Source organism: Ursus maritimus, unplaced genomic scaffold (genome assembly GCF_017311325.1).
Source record: "Ursus maritimus isolate PB19 unplaced genomic scaffold, ASM1731132v1 scaffold_18, whole genome shotgun sequence".
In the NCBI taxonomy this organism is placed as follows: Eukaryota; Metazoa; Chordata; class Mammalia; order Carnivora; family Ursidae; genus Ursus; species Ursus maritimus.
In genome coordinates, this window is record NW_024424230.1 from 7,701,644 (window position 1) to 7,724,040 (window position 22,397).

The 22,397-nt window shown below is 35.4% G+C and overlaps 1 protein-coding gene across 1 annotated transcript in view; it reads left to right on the forward strand.

The window, feature by feature from the left end:
* Nucleotides 1-22,397, forward strand: part of RTTN (rotatin) — a 144,141-nt gene that overhangs the window by 89,662 nt on the left and 32,082 nt on the right. Inside the window, exons 33-38 of the mRNA XM_040632443.1 lie at nucleotides 783-972; nucleotides 2,615-2,706; nucleotides 11,738-11,831; nucleotides 15,888-16,083; nucleotides 18,018-18,108; nucleotides 20,592-20,745. Coding sequence (XP_040488377.1) covers nucleotides 783-972; nucleotides 2,615-2,706; nucleotides 11,738-11,831; nucleotides 15,888-16,083; nucleotides 18,018-18,108; nucleotides 20,592-20,745 — 817 coding nt within the window. The remainder of the gene's footprint in view (nucleotides 1-782; nucleotides 973-2,614; nucleotides 2,707-11,737; nucleotides 11,832-15,887; nucleotides 16,084-18,017; nucleotides 18,109-20,591; nucleotides 20,746-22,397) is intronic.

A 22,397-nucleotide genomic window follows, 5' to 3' on the forward strand; every position in this document is an offset into this window, starting at 1 on the left:
TTTTAAAAATCATAACTTTATTATCATTTTCCAAAAACATAATTATAAGCTAGTGACAGGATTATTCGCAAACTTTAAGAGTATCCTGACTGCTTGATTTTTGCCACTGGATATTCCAGGAAAAGTAGTGAGTGGCAGTGCAAAACATTGTTTGGAAAAAAGTTCAACGAGATTAAAATTGTATAATGGCAGATTCTTCTCAGCCTCCTGTTGGAGAGCATATGTGTGGGCATGCGTGCTTGCGTGTTACACTTGGCAGGATTAATTGAGTGAGAAGTAATGTGGCAAACAAGTTTTATCCTGGATAGTAATGAGTCTTTTCATTTTCATCTGGCATATTGATAGGTGCAAAAAATAATTTGGAACGTAATTGCTGGATCACATTATTTCAGATATTTGACTACTTACTTTATTCTGTGTAGGTTGAAAAATACTGCTTTTATTGTATTTGTGGCTCAAGTATGTAATTACTTGGTTGAAACTGAACCATTTCATAGAAGCTTTGTAAACTAATGTCTATCCCTCAAGAGAGAGACTAGATCAGTCTTCTGCCTTCAGAGGATTTTTAGGCGACAAAAATTTAGAGAACTGTGAAATATTTGCCCTAGGTCAGGCTGCTTTGGGTAGGGGGAGGGGCAAAGGGAGGTGGAAGGATCATGGTAGCACCTGGGACCCATTGGATTTGTTGAGGGGAATGTGGGGCAGACAGCAGGTCTTTTTGGGAGAAATTATGGTATAAATCAGTGTCTCTTTTTTTTCTCTCCCTCTTTTCTTTCCTACAGGGCCCCTGTGTCCACGATGAGGACTCTGGCCTGTCGCTCACAGGAAAACCTGCCCTTCAGGCTCTTTTATATCACTGCCGTGTTTATGAACATTTGAATCAGATGGTAAAATACTGTTACCTGGGACGCTATACATTCAATTCGAATTTCCCTGCTCTGGATGGAACATCAGAAGGCAGCGATTTAAATGGTAAGTATATATTTTTATTTTTATGAAATCTAACTTTTTAAAAACTATTGAAAACCTACGTGTTTGTTACAAAATATTTGAAAAATGATGAAAGTACACAGGAAAACATTTATCTCTAGGCTCCACTACGCAGACATGACCTTTGTTAATGTCAGGGTGGATTTTAAATCTCTAGTCTTCTCTCTCCCTATAGCTTTTGTTTGTTTTACATGATTGTGTTCATATCTATGTACATTTTTGTTCCCTCCTTCCACTCATTGCCTAAGCATTTTTCTACGTTATAAATTCTTCATGGAAACCATTTTGACATCTTATTAATGTTTTATAAGTTATTTCATGCCCTTCAGTAGAGTCTTACAGTTTTTTTCTCTATTAGATGTTTTAAACTTTTTGGAAGGTTCTTCCTAGGCAATCAAAAATGAGACCTTTTCCTACTAATTTTCTAATTTGTTTTGCTAATATATCAAAAAGCTATTTGTTTTTGGTATGGTACTCATCAAAATATCTTGCTGAAACCTTTTTATTTCTATTTGTAGATTCTTTTGGATTTCCTATGCTGTTGGCACATATAAATACTTTTGTCTCATAATAATAACTTAATGATTTAAAAAAATAAGTTGTATTTTAAAATTAATTTTTAATAGTAATTTTTGAAAATTTTGACATAATTTCACACTTACAGAAAAGGTGCAAGAATGCAAAAACATTCTCAAATGTTAACATTTTACTGTATTTGTTCCCCTACACCATGTGTATGTATATGTATGTGTTTAAATAAAATTTATATATTTATATGCATGTGTATGTGTATATATATATATTTTTTTCTGAATTATTCTAAGAGTGAATTGCAGACATAGTTCCTTTACTCCCAGATACTTAAGTGTGAATTTCTAATTCACTTTTCTGCTCAATTCTTGGAGGAATTAAGACGAAAATGACATTTGATGAAGCTTTTAAACATATTTTTTTTTTTTAAAGAGATGGGGCAGAGGGAGGGGTAGAGGGAGAGGGAGAGAGAGAATCTTAAGCAGACTCCACGCCCAGTATGGAGCCCGATGTGCAGCTTCATTTCCTAACCCATGACCTGAGCTGAAATCAGAGTCAAACGCTTAACCAACTGAGCCATCCAGGCATCCCCAAAATTTCTGAAATTTTAAATAAATATCCTTGTTAGGAAAGTGACCCATTTCATTTTTTGGATTTCTCTGGATCAGTGTTACTCAAAGCATGGCCCTTGAACCAACATCAATGAAATCTTTTGTGAACTTGTTAAATGCAAGATTACGGCTCCCACCCTGATTTGGGGGAGTGGAATCTCTGGGAATAGGACCCAGGAAATTGCCTTAATAAGCCCTTTATGATTCTTATGCACATTAAAGTTTGGGAGCTGGTAGTCTTGATAAACTGAATTAGATTAAGCTAAGCAACCTTCACTAATTGTCATTAAAATTTTTGTGAAATAAGCTTTATATATAAATTAATTAAGAATAATAACAATCAAGCAAACTTTTTTTCTTAGTTTTTGGTTGGTTTCTTGTAACAAGTTCTTGATTGGTTTCCTATAACAAGTATTCTTTCTTTAAAATGTTCCAGTACCCAGGAGACTGTATTCATGTTGACAGTTTTCCTGTTGTTACAGGTTTAGATGACTCATTCAAGTTTTGGAGGGCTCCATCTAGGATATCCAATCAAGATCAAGATTCAAGTTCTCTCTCCACCTTGGAAACAATGGTACTTCTAAAGAATGCATAAGTGCTTCATTTTGAATCTCTGAAAGAATTTGAATTTACATAGTGTACAGATAAAACTGTATATAAAGTATAAGGTTATGATTTAAAAAGTGATTTACTTATTTATTTTTTTTAAATTTTATTTATTTATTTTATTAAGTAATCTCTGTAGCCAGCATGGGGCTCAAACCCACAACCCTGACATCAAGAGTCCCATGCTCCATTACCAACTGAGCCAGCCAGGCGCCCGATGGCTGTGATTTCTTTGAACTGCTGTCTGTGTAGAACTAGGGTCTGATGTACTCATACAGCTATACTGAATGTCCTTTTATGTAAATTTACAACCTTTTTTATACATTATTTGATAGAACCAGAAGCATAAAAGTTTAAAAATGTTTATCAGTAGTAATAGAATAGATCCCATATGATAATAATGCTTGAATACTGTGCAGTTTTGCTTAAAGGCAAAGCAATTTGGAGAAAATGGACCCATTCAAACGATTCCAGTTTGGTACTGGAGATTTTAAGCACATTTCTAAATATTTGCATCAGATAGAAGCTTGTTTTGATTATCTGAAATACCTGAAATTTATGCCTGCCTGCCTTCCTTTTTCTTTTCATTCATAAGTTGTTTTGTTCTAAAAAGTTTGAGACACATTAAGTATCTAAATATGACTGATACTAGGTTTCACTTGTTTTACAAACATACAATTTCCTCTCAACTGGGAAACATTACATTGAATCATAAAGTGTTACTGTGTCATAGACCCTATCAAGGAAGGCAAAGGCTTGGCACTGCAGCTGCAGGAGCAAAAATAACATGAGACTAATAAATAATTATAAGGCAATAATAAGATTCACTTCCTATAGTTTCCCAGCACTGGTACTTTTTGCTGCAGTTTTAGGAGTTATTTTTTACCCCTAGAGTAGAAGAGTTTGTGGTTAGTGCTGCACTGAGCCTTTATTTGGAAAAGTAGAGCACCTACCCCAGTTCCACTAGATGTCATGCTTTCCTTTCCTTGCTAGAAATAGTATGTATCTTCGTCTCAACAAGCGAAACAATATGATGAAATGCAAAAAAGAGCTGTATTCGTTATTTAGTTCACAGAAGGGCAGCATTAATATGTGCTTAAAAGTAATTCTTAGGCTTCCCTGTCTATTAAAAGGGCTATCTGTAGACCAACCTTGAAATTTGTACATTCTTCAGTTCTTTGCTCATAGTAGGTACTCAGTAAGTAGCAATTGTGCTAATTAACTTTGAGTCATCTTAGCTAATTTGTAGATACCAAGTTGTATTTATCCTATGCAAGAATAAGTACGTTTGCATTTCTGTATTATATAAAAGATAATGATATATAAAAATAACACATGTATATAATATATATATAGTAATAGATATTTTAATAATAACAAATCTTATAGATTGAGATACTAGGTTTTCTTTTCTTTTTTTTTTTTTTAAAGATTTTATTTATTTATTTGACAGAGAGAGAGCCAGCAAGAGAGGGAACAGAGGCAGGGGGAGTGGGAGAGGAAGAAGCAGGCTCCCAGCGGAGGAGCCTGATGTTGGGCTCGATCCCAGGACTCTGGGGTCACGCCCTGAGCCAAAGCCAGACACTTAACAAGTGAGCCACCCAGGTGCCCCAAGATACTAGATTTTCTGAGAAAAATTTTAGAAATATGTTATTTATTGTAATCATTATTAAAATAGAAGCACCTCTTAACGTAAGACTCTTTAACCTGCTTAAGACTCTTTAACCTGCTTGTGTTTAGATGTTACATATTCTTTTAGAAATGTATATCAATGGAAATCTTTTTTTTTTTGAAAGAATTATGATGGTTCTATGTGAGATTGATTTTGTGTAGTTTCTCAAAAGATAATTATCTGTTGGAATTTTTACAGTCAACTCTTTGTTTTCTTCTTTTGGGTTCCAAATAGAAGAGCTTTGGTATTGGTGACTTAACTCACCAAATTGGTGACTTTTATTCACAAAAATAATCTCATTACCCCAAATTTTGCTAATTGTCGTGTTTTTCTTGCCATGCTAGAGACTGTATGTTTTTGTTCCAACAGGAAAAAAAAATTGGAGAATTTATGCATTATACCAGTATTTATTTATTTATTTATATTTTTATTATTTTTTTAAATTTTTTTTTAAAGATTTTATTTATTCATTTGACAGAGATAGAGACAGCCAGCCAGAAAGGGAACACAAGCAGGGGGAGTGGGAGAGGAAGAAGCAGGCTTCCAGCGGAGGAGCCTGATGTGGGGCTCGATCCCAGAACACTGGGATCACGCCCTGAGCCGAAGGCAGACGCTTAACGACTGAGCCACCCAGGCGCCCCTATTTATTTATTTTTAAAGATTTATTTATTAATTGGGGGGGGCAGGGAGTACGTGGGAGGGAGGGGCAGAGAGAGGGAAAAACCTCAGCAGACTCTGCAGATCAGATCATGACCTGAGCTGGAATCAAGAGTCAGACACTTAACCGACTGAGCCACCAAGGTGCTCATATACTAGTATTACTTTAAACCTAAGCTGTCATGCCTAAGTCAGCTAATACTTTCTTAAGTATAAGAATATGTTGAAGTTACATATTGAGGTGTCAGTTCAGTGGATTTAAATCTTGCCAATAAGTGTATCTGGTTATTTATATCATTATTTTGTCTATTTCCCAGATATGACAAAAGATGCAGTTTGTTTATTGGTTGTTTTTCCATTTTGTCTTTCTAAAGAAAGCACTGTCTTTTGATTTGGGTCATATCATCTAGTGTGCTGTCACTGGGTCATTGTTCGTTCTGTGCCGTTAATGCCACATTAGGGACTTTGATGGTGTTATCTAATGAATGTATTAGCTTAGTTGTTTTGCAAACTTTGTAGGGATTGGGACATGTATGTTCATAAATTACAGACTGGGTAAGGAGTGTCATTTTCATGTTGGTGCATTGTCCTTGTAAGTAACTGTCTTTTTCAGAGATGGCTTCTATCCAGCTCAGTGTCTCCTTCTCCCAGGTAGGAGGGGTCAGGCATTGGTTGGTTTTTCTCCTGAAATCTCATTTGTACTTCTTAGAAATATCCACACTAGATGGGTACTTATGCCTAGTATACACCGGTATGCAGCAACAGTTTTCTGACCAAAATGTGTTTGTTTGTTTGTTTTTACTGCTGTTGAGCAGAATTATGTCTGTATTTTTTTGAATCTGTTTTATCAGTTGTCAAAATAAAAGAGATGTGGTTTCTTTCCTTTTGAGCTTTTCTTTGTGAAATATATATGTGATTCTTTGAAAATTTTGGAAGCACCAGTTTAAATAAAATTGATTTTATTTTAGTTTAAGTTTATTTAAACATTTAAAGAGAAATTACTTATGGGATTCTTACTATTGCTATTTTACAAAAGAAGAGATTAAGGCATGCAATGAATAAGTGTCTTGTTCAAGGTTTCGGTGCTGGTAACTGAATAAGAGCATACTCAGAAGTACGTTTGGCTCTAGAGCCCAGGTTGTTGGCTGTGATGTTCTACTCCTTCGTGACAAAGCCAGCTGTGATAGGTGCCATAGTAGATGTTATAGTTAGGGTGCTGTGATGTTACGTTAGAGGGCGTGATGAAATAGAAAGTGATTTTGTATAAGACGTGGCAATTGAAGTGAGCTTTAAAGGATTAATCTTTCTAAGATGTATGCACACATTTGCCGGGAGCTGAAAACATACTTAGATGTGTCTTAGGATTCAGTACCCTCTTCCAAGAGTTGAAAGTCTAGTCAAGAACATGAAGCACAATGAGAAAATAATTGCATGCCAAGTTGTGTGGTACTGAAAGCATTAGATACTCAGAAAATGCCTGGTTTGTTTGGAGTATGGAACGAAGGCTAAAGTTTAATTACCAGATAGGTGTTAGCTAAGAGAGCTAAGTCTGTTTTTGGGTTTGAAGAGGTAAGATATAATAGCTATAAAGATACAGATATAAAGATACTTCAGCCAAGTAAAATGCATGAAACATGACAGTTGACATTACAGAAATATGTATTGGCATTTGTGTGATGGTAGTTACAAGTTATTTTATAGAATGAAGAGTAGACCAAGGACAATTAAAGCAGGGATGAATTGAAGCGGCTTTTTAGAAGAAAAATCGTTTTGATGAGGGAATTAGTGATAGAGTGGGTACATACCTCCAGTGTGGTGACCCGGGAAAACCTGGGGAGACAGCAGTTTGCATGATGGTGGAGAGAGAGAGAAAGAGAATGAGATACTTTGTTTAAATAAATTTCAATCACCTGTGGGTTACCCAGGACCTAATAACCTGTATATTTTAGTAAGAAAAAAAAATAGAAGTGAGATTCTAGTTCCTAAGTGTTGATAATATAGGCCACAGGGCTGTAGTACAATGAAAATAAGTAAGTTTATTGTGGTGTGGTTTTTTTTTGTATAAAAATTTAATATTGATTCTTTTTTTTAAAAGATATATTTATTTTAGAGAGCGAGAGCATAACGGGGGTGGGGGAGGAGCAGAGGGAGAGGGAGGAAGAGAGAGAAGCAGATTCCCTGCTGAGCGCGGAGCCCGATGCCAGGCTCAGTCTCACAACCCGTGAGATCATGACCTGAGCCAAAATCAAGAGTCAAGGCACTCAGATGCCCCTAATATTGATTCTTTTAAATAAGACTTAGATATTGATGGTTAGTAATATCTCCATATTAGTTTTTTCTACTATGATTTTTTTTGTATGTGATATTAGAATGAGTGTAATGGCTAGTGAAAATAGAATATTCATTCCTTTCTGTGTACTTAGCATGTACTATTTTATGAACAATTATTCTTTTAAAAATCATTAGAGCAAATGATATTTATTTTGTGGGGTTTTTTCCTGTGTTTTGTATTCACTTTGGTGTGTTTGAAGTTATCCAGACTATAGTAACTAGTAGTTACTATAGAGGTGTAGCCATTACTGTCAAGTGCAGACATTTAAAGAAATTAGCAAAAACATTTTGAGATTGATTTCAGCAATTTTAGTAAGCAGGTAACTGTAACTGAAATAAGTAAAATAAGTTTGGGTCTTATTTTATATTTGTACTAAAATGTATTTCCTTAATTTTGGTAAAATTGGTTATTTTATATAGTTAGTTTTGATATATGTGGAGAGTCAACTTTGGCCTTTAGAGCTCAGATGACAACACCCTCTAGTTTGCTGTTTGCTGGGGTGCTACAGATGAGCTAAGGTGTTAAATCTACACCATTTGAGAGTGGTACCCTTTCACAAGTGAAGAAGTGGTGTCTATAAGAATTCAGGTATTTGGCGTAGGGTCACAAAGCTAATGGGGAATGGAATAGGACAAGCTCTAGGAAACGTGTTCTCTTAAATTGTATTCAGTAGGGCATAGGGACTGTGATTATATCCTAGGGTTAAGTCTCTGCATGCTTATAGTTAGGCAAGAATCTTATATCATCTTATGCTCCTTCCTTCAGTGATATTTTTCTGAGCTTCCTTTTCTTTCTTTTTTTTTTTTTTTGTATTGTACACAATCCATTTGAATCATGGATCTATATAGTTGAAGTGAGTTAAAGTTCTTATTATATTTTGGTGGGAATTAATGATTACAGATTGTGAAGCGTGCTGGAGCTTTTCTGCTCTTGGGCATAGAGACAGGTATCATCTGTAGTACTGAACACATAAAACCTGGAGTTTCCTTAGAAACTTCCCATACTCTGTATTTTACCATGTTAACAGTGTGAGTTGTTTTGTACCCTTTTTCATCTCACAGATCCGCATTTTCTTCCTTTGTTCTCTTTTAATTTTTTAAAAACCAACTAACTAACTTGGGAACCAATCTACTCTTAATGAAAGAAGATATAGAAAATATTATAAAATTCCTTGACAAATAAAATATTCAAGTCCTAAATTAGCTTTCAAAAAACTTTGAAGTATCCAGTGAACACTTTCATTTCTGTAGGACAGAATACAAAGAAAATAGTTTTGAACATAGATGCATTTTGTTTGTATGACAGAAATTGTCTTTTTTTTTAAACCCAAATTCTACTTTGATATGGAAAACGACTGCTATTTTCTGCTACTTCAAAGGGACTCTTTTAAAATTGTAACTGCCTATTTTACAATGAGGCATGATTTAGAAAGCTTCTTTAGCTATCAAATCTGTTTATAAACACATTGAAGAAAAGGTTATTATCTTTTTTAGTTTTTATAAGCAAAATTTGATTCTGTTTTAGGACAGTGGCTTTAAGTAACACCAATTTATCTGTACTAATAGGCTTTTATTGCCTCTTATAATACCAGTAAGGTGAGAATGCTACAAGTATATATACTTCAATTCAAGGAAAACTCAGTTTTATTTGTCTTATCAAGGGAATGTAAATTGAAAATCTCAGAATGTGTCATGTGGCAGACAGGAAAGAGGAAAATGTCTAGATTGTGATTTTGTACTGTATTCATTTTAATGAATACAACAAGTGATAGATAGAAGAATTAGACAGACTTACTGTTATGAGGACAGCCTTGGCCTCCCACCTGGGGCTTTCTGGTTACTGTGGGGTAGAGAGCAAATGAGAATGTGTGTTCTCTGCTGTGGGGGGAAGAGGTGACAAAGCATGCTCAACTTGGCTCGCCAGCATTCTGGGTGTTTGTCTGAGGACTTCGTCTGGCTTGAGTGTATTGGTGCTGTCATGAGTATAGTCCTCAACTGAGAATCCTAATTAGAGTGTGACCTTGGGCCCTTATTTGTGGTCCTTATCTCTAAATGAGGACCTGGACTAGATGAGGCCTTTTCTACCTGTGGCATTATGGGCTCCTCCACCTTCCAGAAGCTAATACTTGAATTTAAGATGGACTAGTTGTTACTTGGATTTCAAGATAAAAAGTAACATATTTACATATTGATGTATATATTATTACATGTAATCAAATAAATACCCATTGGAGATTATTTTCAAACAAGCAAGGATTTGAGCATAGGACCAGAGCTATTCAGTTTAATACTTTTTTGTCTTTACTTCTTAAAATAATAATGTGTTAATAAAGCAAAATTAAAAAATATAGATAGGTTAGTAGAAATATAAATCACCCATAATCAAATTTTAAGACACAATGTATTACTATATAAAGAAGTCCTTGTGTTTTCTCAACCATAGAGGGTAAGTTATAACTATTAAGGTAGGTGCTTTCTAAAATCATATTTTCTAAATTTGTGTATCATTTCCTTGGACTATAATGAGGAAAATCACAACTTTTATTAATGCCTGACCTTTGGTCAAACCTTGTGATTTTGCTTTCTTCTAATGAGCCAGGTATTCTGTGGTCCCTTAGGAACCGTTTTTTCCTGCACTTAGTGCTACCTCTGTTTTTGTCAGTAGTGAGGACTGGATGTGGCCTATGCCCTCATATTGCCTAAATGTTTAAAGGCTAAAACATACTCCTTTAACTTTTGCATAAATTCACTCTCCCTGAGATAGTCTGCCCTACTTGATTCATAGTAAGAGGGGTTCTTTTTGTAATTTTCAGACAGCACACACAAGGATGTTCAGTGAAAAGATAAAGGATTCTAGCATCATTGTCCTCTTAAATTTTATTATACAAACCAAGGAGCTTGTGGCATGTGCCATACCGTCTTTGTGATATCAGTCTCGGTTATGATTGTTGTCTTCCCAGACTGTGGAAGTTATTTGATTGTCTGTTGACAGGAATTTTTTTTTTTTTTGAATATTTCTTAGAGCCAGTTGTAGGTAAATATCATTTTTAGAAAAATAAATTTTAGGTTTTTTTCCTATTATCTAGATCTAATATTAGATAAAATAAGTTATTTAATATATGATTATTTATGAGTATTTATTTAGACTGAAATTTATCCAGGTTCACATTTTTAGATGACTTTATGGGCTTGGCTTACATTTATTGGCTACAGCTTTCTGTTAGTTATTTGTTATTGTAATGTCATACTTGAAGTGGTGAGAAATGATTAAAGTCTTAAGTTCAAAGAGGGATTTTAAAAACTGTATATAAATTCCATCAGCCATTTTCTTCAGATTTCTATTCTGTTTGTTAACAGAAACTAAAAACAAAAATAACCTTGGTTTTCATTTTTATTCTGTCATATCAAGTCTAAGGTACCCTACTTTATATGTTAAGATAAATACACAATCAATATACAAGTACTGAGCTGTATGGTATCTGAGTTTGAGGTAGGGTTGATTCATAAGTGTTAGTGACAGTTCATACTGTATACGTGCGCTGACATGGAGCTTATCCAGCTATGGGAAGTTCAGACTATTTCAGAGAAAGTAAATTGGTGGTAAGAAAAAGAGTGATCTAACCTCTCTAAATAAGGTATTTTTCACAGAGAAATTGCCAGATACATCAGTTTGAACTTTTTCCGTTTTAGGAGGCCACACAGTCTGCTCATCTGTAAACCCGTAGGTAAAATTGTGTTTGTCTTCTACAGAATTTATGTTATGTTTAATGTTTTAAAAAATACTGTATTCTGAAACACAGTGTCAGCATACTGCCTGAAACAGTTCTTTTGTGATATGGGGAAAGGTAGAGAAAAATCTTTCAATATTTCTGTTGATTTTTTCCTTAGGCATTATTAAAATTTGTGTGTGCCATTTAAAACTTATAAAATGAACCCCTCTTACTATGAATCAAAGTAGGGCAGATTATCTCAGGGACAGTGAATTATGCAAAATTAAAGGAGTATGTTTTACCTTTTCACATTTGGGCAATAAGAGGGGATAGGCCATATCCAGACCTTAAAATCCTAAATGGGCTTCAAATAAAAACTTTGCTCCTTTGAGTTACTGATTTACATAAATTCCAGCAGGCCGTATAAGAAGTAGTAGAAAGTGCTGTTCAAAAAACTCACAGGTCTCAAGATATAGAATGTTTTCCAGTCATACTAACTAGTGTAGTTTTGTTACTAACCTTCTTGTTTAAGGATATTTTGTGTACATATTGCTTCTGTTTCACTTTCCATGTGGTAACATGAATGAATGAATGTTAAGAATAAAACAGTTTTCTCTGCTGCTTGATAGGTGGCACCTTCCTCGGGGAGTGATGAATTTCCACCACTTGGGTCCTCAGCAGTGCCTCTCCCTGAAGCCTCACATGACCAGTTCGTGGCCCAAGGTACCCTTTTAGGAAGACATTCTACTTTCAAAAAGAAAAATGACAAGTTGGTCCAGATATTTTGAAACTAAATGTCTACGTAAGAACAAAATTAAATAAGTCACAGAACACAATGAATGTCCAGATAAGAACAAAATGAAGTGGTCCAGTCCATGATAGAATAAATATATCAGAAATTAACAAAACAAATACCCTTAACTAATAAATGGAATTTAGTCATCTGATTGCCATATGGTTTCTTATTAGCTAAGCGTAGATGTTTAGTGTTTGAACTGGGGAACTAATAGATATTAGTTACCTTCATTTTTCTCCCTCTTTCGGGAAGACACTTCAATTTACTAGAGTAGACCACTTGAAAGTGGAGAGAATCCAGTCATAAGTATTTTTCAAGGGGAACACTTCCACTTTAAAGTCCACAAAATATGTTGCATCTTTATTTTATTAGAAATGCTTGATGAGTAGCCTGGGAATTATTTTTATTAATGGCAGTGTATAAATTCTATTCTTTGTATTAGGGACTGCTTCCAACTGTATTATGCTTCAAACTTTATATATTTGGAAGATTATAACTTAGCTTTTCTTTGTTCTAGAGAATGTACAGGCCTTTATTCAGTAGCATTAAATTCATCGCATGTAAGGAATATGCTACCTAAAAAGAAGGTAATTGTAAACACTGAAGGATAAGCATCTGCAGGGAAAAGGCTTTCTAAAACTTCAGAAATAATTGGTTAATTAAGACTCTACTCTGAATTTTTATTATAGTATTTGTTCCCTAACTTTCTAAACAATGTCCCATTTCATTTTTTTTAGTAATATATGTTAACAATATAAAAAAGTATTGAATTGTAGAAAGTACTCATTTGATCCTCTAACGAATAAAAAGAGCAAACTCACATTGTTTAAATAGTTAAGGACACAGAGCACGAAATGAAATTTGATAATGAATTTCATGAACATTTATCTCTAAAAGTATGTTACCTTACTCTTTTTTTAATAACTTCATTGAGAATAATTTACATACCATACAGTCACCCATTTAATAAGTGAAATTATTGGTTTTGAGTCTATTCACAGAGCTGTGCAAGCATCGCCACTCAATCAATTTTAGAACATTTTCATCACCCCAAAAAGAAACCTTGCCATTAGCAATGTGGCTAATGTACGCCTCATCTCTTTTGATCCTTCCCAGTCCTAGGCCTGGGAAGTTATGGAAATTTCATAAAAAAGCAATCATATAGTATGTATTTTTTTGCGACTGTTTTTTTTCACTTAGCATAATGTTTTCAAGGTTGATCCGTGTTGTATTATGTGTCAGTACTTAATTTCTTTTTATTGCTAAATATATTCCACTGTATGGATATACCACATTTTATTTACCCATTCTTCAGTTGACGGACAATTGATTTTTCCACTTTTTGGCTAGTAGGAATAATACTGCTATGAACATTGATGCACAGGTTTTTGTGTGGACATAAGTTGTGTGGGTTTTTTTTTTTTGTTTTTTGTTGCATTATTCTTGATTTGGATTTATTTTATTTTCAAGGATTGTGCTTAAAATGTGTATTCATGCAGTTTTACTGGTTGCCAATCACTTAAGCGTGTATATTTGACAAAAAAATCTTTTTAATCCTTTTTGTTGAATCTGCCACTGAACAGTGCTGCAAAGCATTAGATATATATTGTCAGTGAGCCATAATACTAGAGCAATTATTTTGTTGTTGTTAGATATCTTCTTGAATTCCATCTCTTTAAAATAGTATTGAGATAAAATGTGATTTTTTTTTTTTTCATGGTGATAATGAGATTTTAGTTCCCTCAGCTGGAGCATCTAGCAGGATTTGCCAATAAAGCTGGTTAGTCCTTTTATTTGTTGTTTTGCTAATTCTTAATTAACCAGGGAATTAATATGCTCCAAAGTGATTTAAGACAGGGTGAAAAAAATTTTCTCTAACATGTACGTTAGGGCCACTTTAAACATCTAGCTTTTCATTTTTAAATTTAGTTTATAACTTTTGTAAAAGAAAAATTATTTTAGGGGCGCCTGGGTAGCGCAGTCGTTAAGCGTCTGCCTTTGGCTCAGGGTGTGATCCTGGCGTTTCGGGATCGATTCCCACATCGAGCTCCTCGGCTGGGAGCCTGCTTCTTCCTCTCCCTCTCCCCTGCTGTGTTCCCTCTCTTGCTGGCTGTCTCTCTGTCACATAAATAAAATCTTTAAAAAAAAAAAAATTATTTTATATAAAAAAAAAACCTAACAGGATCTCTTGTGATCTGTAAGCTTACATTTATATACAGAGGTGAAAGGAATCATTAAAAAATAAAATTGTTAGTGTATTTGAGTATTACTAACATAAATAACTGGGATAATTTTCTTTAGGTAAGATATAAAGTTTTTAAATACATTAGATGAGTTTGAATTTCTTAACCTCTGTGTCTCCCCTTTTATTGATCTTCTTCTGTATACTTGGCCTAAAAATGCTGAAAACATGGAATACATATCTTGTGAATATTTAAATTTTTCCCTTAAAATCAATTGAATTGTTTCTGTGGAATTACCTAAATTTAATTTTCCCGACTCTATTTGGTTTAAAATGTCAAATCTTTCTTGATATTACATAGTCCCAAAGTTATATAGTCCTAATTCTTCCCCCGAAGGAATTAGTTAATTATGAAAGAAAATTAAACTTTACAGTGGAGAAACCGGGTAGATAACACCTTGATCAAATGGCCAAAGTTAGCACCACCAGTACTGGCACAGATAGGAATCATGTTTTTTCCTGGTAGGATGCACTGAAGATCTATTCATGAGGAAACATCAAACATCAGATTTTCTACAAAGTAACTGGCCTGTGCTCTTTGCAAAATGTCAGGGCCCTGAAAGACAAAGCAAGTCTGAGGAAATCTTCCAGTTTAGAACCCAAAGAGACATGACAGCTAAATGCAAGGTGTGATCCTGAGTTGGATCCGCACGGGAACTCTGGAGCTATAAGGGACATTAGTGGGATAATATCACAATTTGGAAAAGGTCTATAGATTAGAGGCCACCACTGCGTCACTATTAATTTCCTGGTTTTGGTAATTGTACTGTGATTACAAAAGACAAAGTCTGTTTAGGAAATTAATTTAGGGTTGGAGGGGCATTTGCAACTTATAAGCAGTTCATAAGAAGATAGGTATGTAGGTAGATAAAATATGGTAAAACATTAATATATAGGGATCTGGGCCAAGGTATATGGGAATTCTCTGTACTCTTGTACTCTGTAAGTCTGAATTTATTCAAAATATGATTTTTTTAAAATAAATAATAAGTGAGGGTCATGAGGGAAAGTCTTGAGGCAGATTAACAAAGATAGCTTTCTTGTTAACAATCCCTTGTGGAGTTTTCTGGGAAAGGTCCACAGTCTCATATCTTCAGTTCTAAAATCCAGAATCCCTGAAACATTAAAAGGTTTCTCAGAACTCACTTGGTGTAAAACTTGCCTGTACCTGAATACCGTTGCTGCAGAACCTGAGCAGTGCTGGTTTGAGGTGGTCTCTCTTCCTCTCTGCATCCTGTGTAGTGGGATCATACATGTGTCACACTATAGAAATACTTACTTCATTGTGGGGTGTCACCCAAGATCCCAGTGAAGGTGTGAATTAGTGTACGGTACATGTATCTGACTGCTTTTCTAAAATCTAAAATATTTTGAATTCTAAAGCTCTTCTGGCCCCTGGAATTTTAGAAAAAGAGTTGTAGACTGTTTGTTCCTCAGTGTCTGAATGCTTGAGGGCACAAAATGTGTGCTTCTTGTCTTGGCTCTTACACTGTCACCCAAGGCAGACACACGCACGCGCGCGCGCACACACACACACACACACACACACGCACAGTGGAGGAAGGAGTTGGATGTCTGCTTCCTTGGCCTCGGAGTTGAGATGAATCAGGTACTAGGGAAATTCCCCAGCCATCTTTCTTTGGCACTTTTCAGGGACTTTCCTCTGATTATCAGGACTTATGAATATTGTACATAAGCACAAAGTAAACAAAATAGTGATAATCTCTATGCTTATTTTCAGTAACGGGTCAGCATGAAACTGCGTCAGCACAGCTTCCGCGTGACGGATCCCTTCCTGCCCCTCTGCCCAGGCAGTGTGTGGTCACTCCACCTCTCCTTTCAGCGGTGTGCGGCCTGCTCGACGGCCTCTTGGTGATCGCTCCAGGAGACACTGCACGTGCTTTTCGGCAAGCCCGGCTCATAGAGCTTCTCTGTAGGTAAGACAGGCAGAGTGGTAGAGATGAATTGACACCAGCTGTGCTCATGACTTGGCGTAAGACTTTATGCATACTGGGAATATATCTTTATCTTTTCTTTTTTTGGCTTACTAGACTACAGGTTTCTGCTTTTGCCAGAATTGTCTTGACAGTTTTAGTTTGGCTCTATTACAGCACTCATATTGGTTTGTTATATTGACTGTTAACGCACTCCCACCTTCCTGATTTTTTTTTTTTTTTTAAGAATTCAGAGGTTCTAAACCTTATTTGCCCTCCACCACACTCAAGAAATATGATGCCATCCACTTGGCCATTCTAAATGTAAGTGAAAGAGGTCAGGGATTCATCTCCCTAGGGTTGTATCAGAATCGTGGCCATGGGTTGAAAATCATTGTTTGAATTCATTTGGAGTGCTTTTCATTATTGGAGATTAAAATTAAACTCTTTTATTAGAAAGTACTCTGATAAAATTTAGGGAATCATGATTTTGTTCTTTCATTTAGCTAATAGTGATGAGCTTATGGCAGGACGTTTGGATGATCATATTGGTTATATGGTACAGTAAAAAAGGCTGTAGATCCTGTGTCAGCCTGACTTAAGGTCTGATTATAGTTCATTCACTCACTAACATTGCAGTCTTGGGGAAGTTATTTTAATCTCTGGGGTGTCATTAATAACATCTGTTTAATGGGGTTAGCGTGAGGATTAAGTCCTGATGTCTAGGACACTCTTTCTTTATAGTAACTGTTCCTTTTCTTTCTTCCCACATCCAGATTATTATAGGCAGCGTACGTTCTCCTGTTGACCACTTAAGTCATTTGCATTTCTCTGCCTGTGAACATTCACCATCTGAAATATCTTCTTCTTTGCCAAATCACAGTGCTTTCTTTTTCTTTTCAGGATATTAAGGAAACTCTAAAAGAAGTATCCCTTGTTTCAGCTCACTTTTCATTACTCGTTTACTATTTATAATAGCTGTGGGCTGTGAGTTTGTTCACATTTATTTGTCATCTTTCTACTGTGAGACCTACTAGAGTTGGCAAAGGAACCTGCTAGTCGATTGACTTTTCCTCGTGGATGTTTTCCTGCCTGGAGAATGATCAAAATGGAGCTTTAGGAATTCTCTGCCTTCTCAGGAGTCAGCTAGGAGTCTGCTGTGAAATTGAGGCCACAGAGCTATTAAAGGATCTTTTATGGCAAAGGCTTGTCATATTCTGTACCTGTTCTTTATTCCTGACTTAAAACAATTTTCCTGTTTGTTTTGCATTATTTTGTTTTTTACTTTCTAAATCAGAACTTATTTCCTAGCAAGTATTTTTCCCATTTTAAAGAGGAAACTAACCACCAATGTTTTTCTCTTGTTTGCTTTCTTTCTAAAAGAGCTTCATTATATTTTATTCTGCTTTTCATTAGATATTTTTTGCTTCCCATATTATCACATAAGATCTTTTCCTGTGTTCTAAAAAATTAGAGGATACTTTATACATTTATTGTCTTTATGCAAATCTTTTCTCTTTTTTTGTTTTAACTTTCTATTTTAGTTGACACACAATGTCACATTACTTTCAGGTGTGCATCTTAATTATTCAACAAATTTATGTGTTATGCTATGTTCACCTCAAGCATAGCTGCCATCTGTTCCGTTACATCGCTATTACGGTATCATTGACTATATTCCTTATGCTCTGCTTTTTATTCCCATGACTTACTCATTCCATAACTGGAGGCCTGTATCTCCTACTCCCCTTCACCCGTTTTGCCCAACACCCCTACCCACGTTCCCTCTGGCAACCATCAGTTTGTTCTCTGTAAAGATCCTTTCTCTTTGAATTCTATTCAAGGTTATATTCAAACTTCAAATACTAATTTATTAATTTTTAATAAGCAGCATACTACTACTCATCTGGAGGGTTTTCTTTTTCTTTTCTTCTCAGTATTGCAGATGCCACCCTCCTAGAAAACTGCGTCCAGGAGCTTAAGGCTCCGCTGCCTTTGTCATCTCCAGTTGAACACACTCAGGCTCAGGTAAGTGTCACGTCTCTCTCTTGCCTCATGGCTGTGTGTGCATTTGTTTGCTTCAAGTGCCAGAAACATAAATTCTGCCAAGAATATACTAACCATAGGAGAGGGATGGAAATCTTTCAGGACATACATGGTATGATGAGGTTATTTGAAATAGGTTACTTAACATTTTAATCCGAGACATCTTTGCATTGTAGAATAAAGCAGCAGGGCTTAAAGATCTAGATTCTCTTCCTGATTCCATTATTAACCAGCTATAAAGGTTTATCCACAGACCTGTATCTTTGAGCACCATGTTAAAAAAGAGAGGATATTGGATAGACCATCTTCCAATCCTATGATTTTAGACTATCTATCATTTTCACCTAAATTGAAGTTGTTAAAATACATAGTGACTAAATTATGTGTATTTTTAAAACCCAGTCTAATAAAAATAAATTTATTTTTGTTCCTTTTCAGATATTTACTATTTTTAAGTTCTTGCTTGTATCTAGCATCTTATGTAAAGTATACTTAACAATTCCTTGTGTAGTTGTTGCTAATAGAAATGTTACCTCAAATCAGATTTTAAGAAGAGCTACAAGATTTATTTAGTGTGATGATTAAAGGTGGGCCACAGCAGTATCTTTTGCTTTGTGGTGCTGTCTTTGAGGTTTCTGAATAGGGCACACACCCTTTTACAAGGTTGGGTAACACAGTGTGTATTATCTTCAAAACACTTGTCCCAGTGCAGTGTTTTCACTTTTGAGTGTGTTTATTTGCGTAAGGCTATCTCCTCCATTTCACTGTCTATCCATGCAACAAATTTTTATTGAGGGTCTACCATGTACCAGGATCTTGCCTGAACAAATAAATACTCTTCCCCTCAAGTTGGGAGAGCAGACTATGAGCAAATGCATATTTACCTGCCGATGATAGGTATCTGAAGAAACACTAAAACAGGAGACAGGGAATGATGTCAGAGCTGGGAGGGTAGGGCTTTTCCACTAAGGGTGGTTGGGGAGGTTCTTGCAGACGAGGACATGTAACCTGAAGTATGTGAGGAAGCTAGTCCTGGGGGACACTGCAGGACCCCTGAGATTGGGATATGTTTGGTCTATCCAAGAAATATTAAGGAGGCCAGAGTGGCTAGAGTGAATCTGTGAGGGGGAGATGAGGTCGGAGGCTACAGTGAGCTCCATGAAGGCAGGGCTTTGCCCTTACATATCAGTTGTGTTCTGGATGCTGAGTGTGCCATGAAAGGTGCTCATTTAGTACTTGTGGAATGAAGGAATAACAACAGTAGAACACATTTACGGAGTGCTTGTTTGTACTAATTTAGGTAATCCTCACAGCAGTCACATGAAGTAGCATTAGTGGCCTCATTTTAAAAGTAAATGACTGGAAATGTCCAGGGTTGCTCACATAGAAAGGGGCAGAGCCAGGATTCCTGCTCACACAGGTTGGTTCCAGAACTCACCCTCTTAGCCACTTCATCACCTAGCCTTCTGTAGGTAACTGCTTCTTGGCTGTTTGTTCTCACACAAGATTACTCATTCATTCTAAAAAAGTTCTGGAACCTCTTCTCTGCCAGATTGTGTTCTAGATGCCAGTGACAGATGTGTGAACAAAGCAAACACGCACACCTGCCCACGTGAATTCTGTCCTCAGTGCAGAAGACAGACAGGGAGCAGTAAATAAAATGTGCAGTGTTTTATCAAATGGTATGGGAAAAACGAGGGTGGGTGAAAGGGTGTGTGGCAGAGGGGGAGAGTGCTATGTTTTGTCAAGGTGGTCAGAAGAGGCCTCACAAGGGTGAGATCTGAGCTCTGAGTGGAGGCGCTGAGGAAGCGGTGAGTATGGCTGGGCGAAGCGCGTGGGCTTGTGAGAGGCTTCAGTGACTCCGTGGTTCTCTCTCTGATGCTTCTCGTTGGCTCTCACCTTCCATGGTTTGTCTGTTTATGTAGTACTTCATACATCAGAGTCAGGCTTGTAACTGCGATCAATAGTGTAGAGTACAAAGGCATCAAAAAAGACTTCATAGCAGTAAGGAAATTAAATGTTACAAATAGCATTTTACCTGATAGGAGATGTGTTGAACAATATTTTGTAATCTTTCTTTCTTTATAAAATTGTACGATATATGGCATTGGAATGCCCCTTTCTACTTCCAGAATATTGATTCCACAGTTTAGCTCCTTAAAAACTGTAAAGGCTTTCTTTTTCTAAATGGAATTTGAAATTTGACTTTGAAAATACTGCTTTGTTTGGTATTATTATACTTGACAGTGTTAGTTTGGTCATTAATGGCATGTTTATAATATGAGAAAATACTTTGTGTGCTGTGCATTCATTACAGATCTTAAAAGTTATAATTAACATCTTACTACTTTTTTATTAACTTACATTACAAAGAAAGTGACTTATAATGCATAGAAAGCTGAAATATCACTGAACTAGATTTTTCATATGCTGTTTTGTTTTCCTTTATCTCTTTTTTCAAATAGGTATCCTTTCTCCTAGAATACCTGTCCTCTTTGTCTAGGCTTCTGCAGTCATGTTTACTGGTCGATCCTGACCTTGTGATTCAGGACGAGCTTCTGAAACCTCTTATCACAAACATCATTGGGGTCCTCACCATATGCACCAAAGATGTGTTAGGTAAGCTTTATTTTTTAAGTTTAGGATGGAAGCAAATAATATTGAGGAAAAAAGTCTTACTCTGCACCAGGTACTCACTTCAAGGTTAAATTTTATGTTGTGCTTTGCCAATATTTTGGAAGGCTTTTATAATGTGCTTTATAGTTTGGATCTTTTAAGTGGTTCCAGGAGACCATTTGAGACAAATATGTGGTATAGTGAAGGGCCTGTCCCCTGTGCTGTCAGTTTAAATGCGGGCAAAGTTCTGTATGTAGTATTAGCAAGTACAGTGAGTTTCAGGTAGTAATTATTCTTCTAAGCTATGGGTACAGCCAAATGACCTACTAATAACTTCTTTGCAATAACAAGTATAAGTAAATGTAGCATATAATATCAAACATTTTGATAAAGTCCTAAATTATTGAAAAATATACTCTGTTGAAAAGTTGCATATAGTACTTAATAGAAGAAAATTAAAACAATATAGGATCTTTAACAGAATTAAAATATAATAATTAAAAGATTTTATAATGAAGTAATTGATAATTTGACTATTGCTAAATGGCTCTTTGCCTGTTCATTATTACTTAGTTTTTTGAATTTCATGGATTTGCTTGGTTTTAGGTAAGTGAAATGTTTTATGATGCCAGCAAATCTAGCCCTCAGTGTCTCATTAGTATTAAAATATCCTGGTGCTAAAAGAATAGTAATTCCTTACTTGGGAATTTTACAAGTGGTAGTGATGTCCTAACTGAGCAAATCAAGATAGACATGCATTCTTATGAGGGTAATATCAACACCCAAGAAGCAAAAATTGAATCTTGGGGAAAAGGGAGGGGGAAAAGTCTTAGCTGTTACAATGGTTTGTGACCCTTCAGAGCTCAGTCCTACCTAATAAAATCTTATTCCTTAGTATTTAATTTCTCTTGTTGGGTTTCTTGGGTATCACTTGGGAAGCACTCATTTTGAGCTCATAGAAGATAAACAGGAAATATACAGTATCATTGCTAAAAACCATAGTGCCTAGCTGGTTGTAACTAGAAGACTTTTGATTCAATACTTGATCCCAAAGTCATATGGCAAGAGGGAGCCAAGTCATATGGCCAGATAACCCAAAGTCATATCATGTCTTGATTGTCATTGGCTGACTTGTGGATTTTTGTTTTTAATTGATTCTCTTGCTTTTGTGTTGACTTGGGCTTTGAGAATTAAATAAAAATAGTATATGTTTTATTATTATGTAAGTTAATTGGCCTATTGTTAATTATGTCAGCTGCTGAAAATAAAATAAAAAATGTCACTGATATCTGAATGTATATCTAGCAGCTGGTTAAGTTAGAAGTCATTTTCTCATCTAGCAAAAGGTAAAAGTTCAGTAAAAATTTTTTTAAGAAATGAGTTTTAAAATTTTTGCTGGAGAAATTATAGTTGTGAATGATTTTATAAAATATTGATTATATTCTAGTATATGATTTGCTAATTTTCATATGTAATTCGATACATTTTATAGAAGCAAGTAAATTACAATGAAAGTTATTTGGCAAAAGTAGTTAAAAGTTAAGTTAAATGTTAATTGCTTTTCAATTTTTAATTTTAACTTTCAACTTATATTTTATTTGGCTATCTTGAATAAAATCAGTAAGCTTTATACCTAATTCTTTTTATGTATAAAG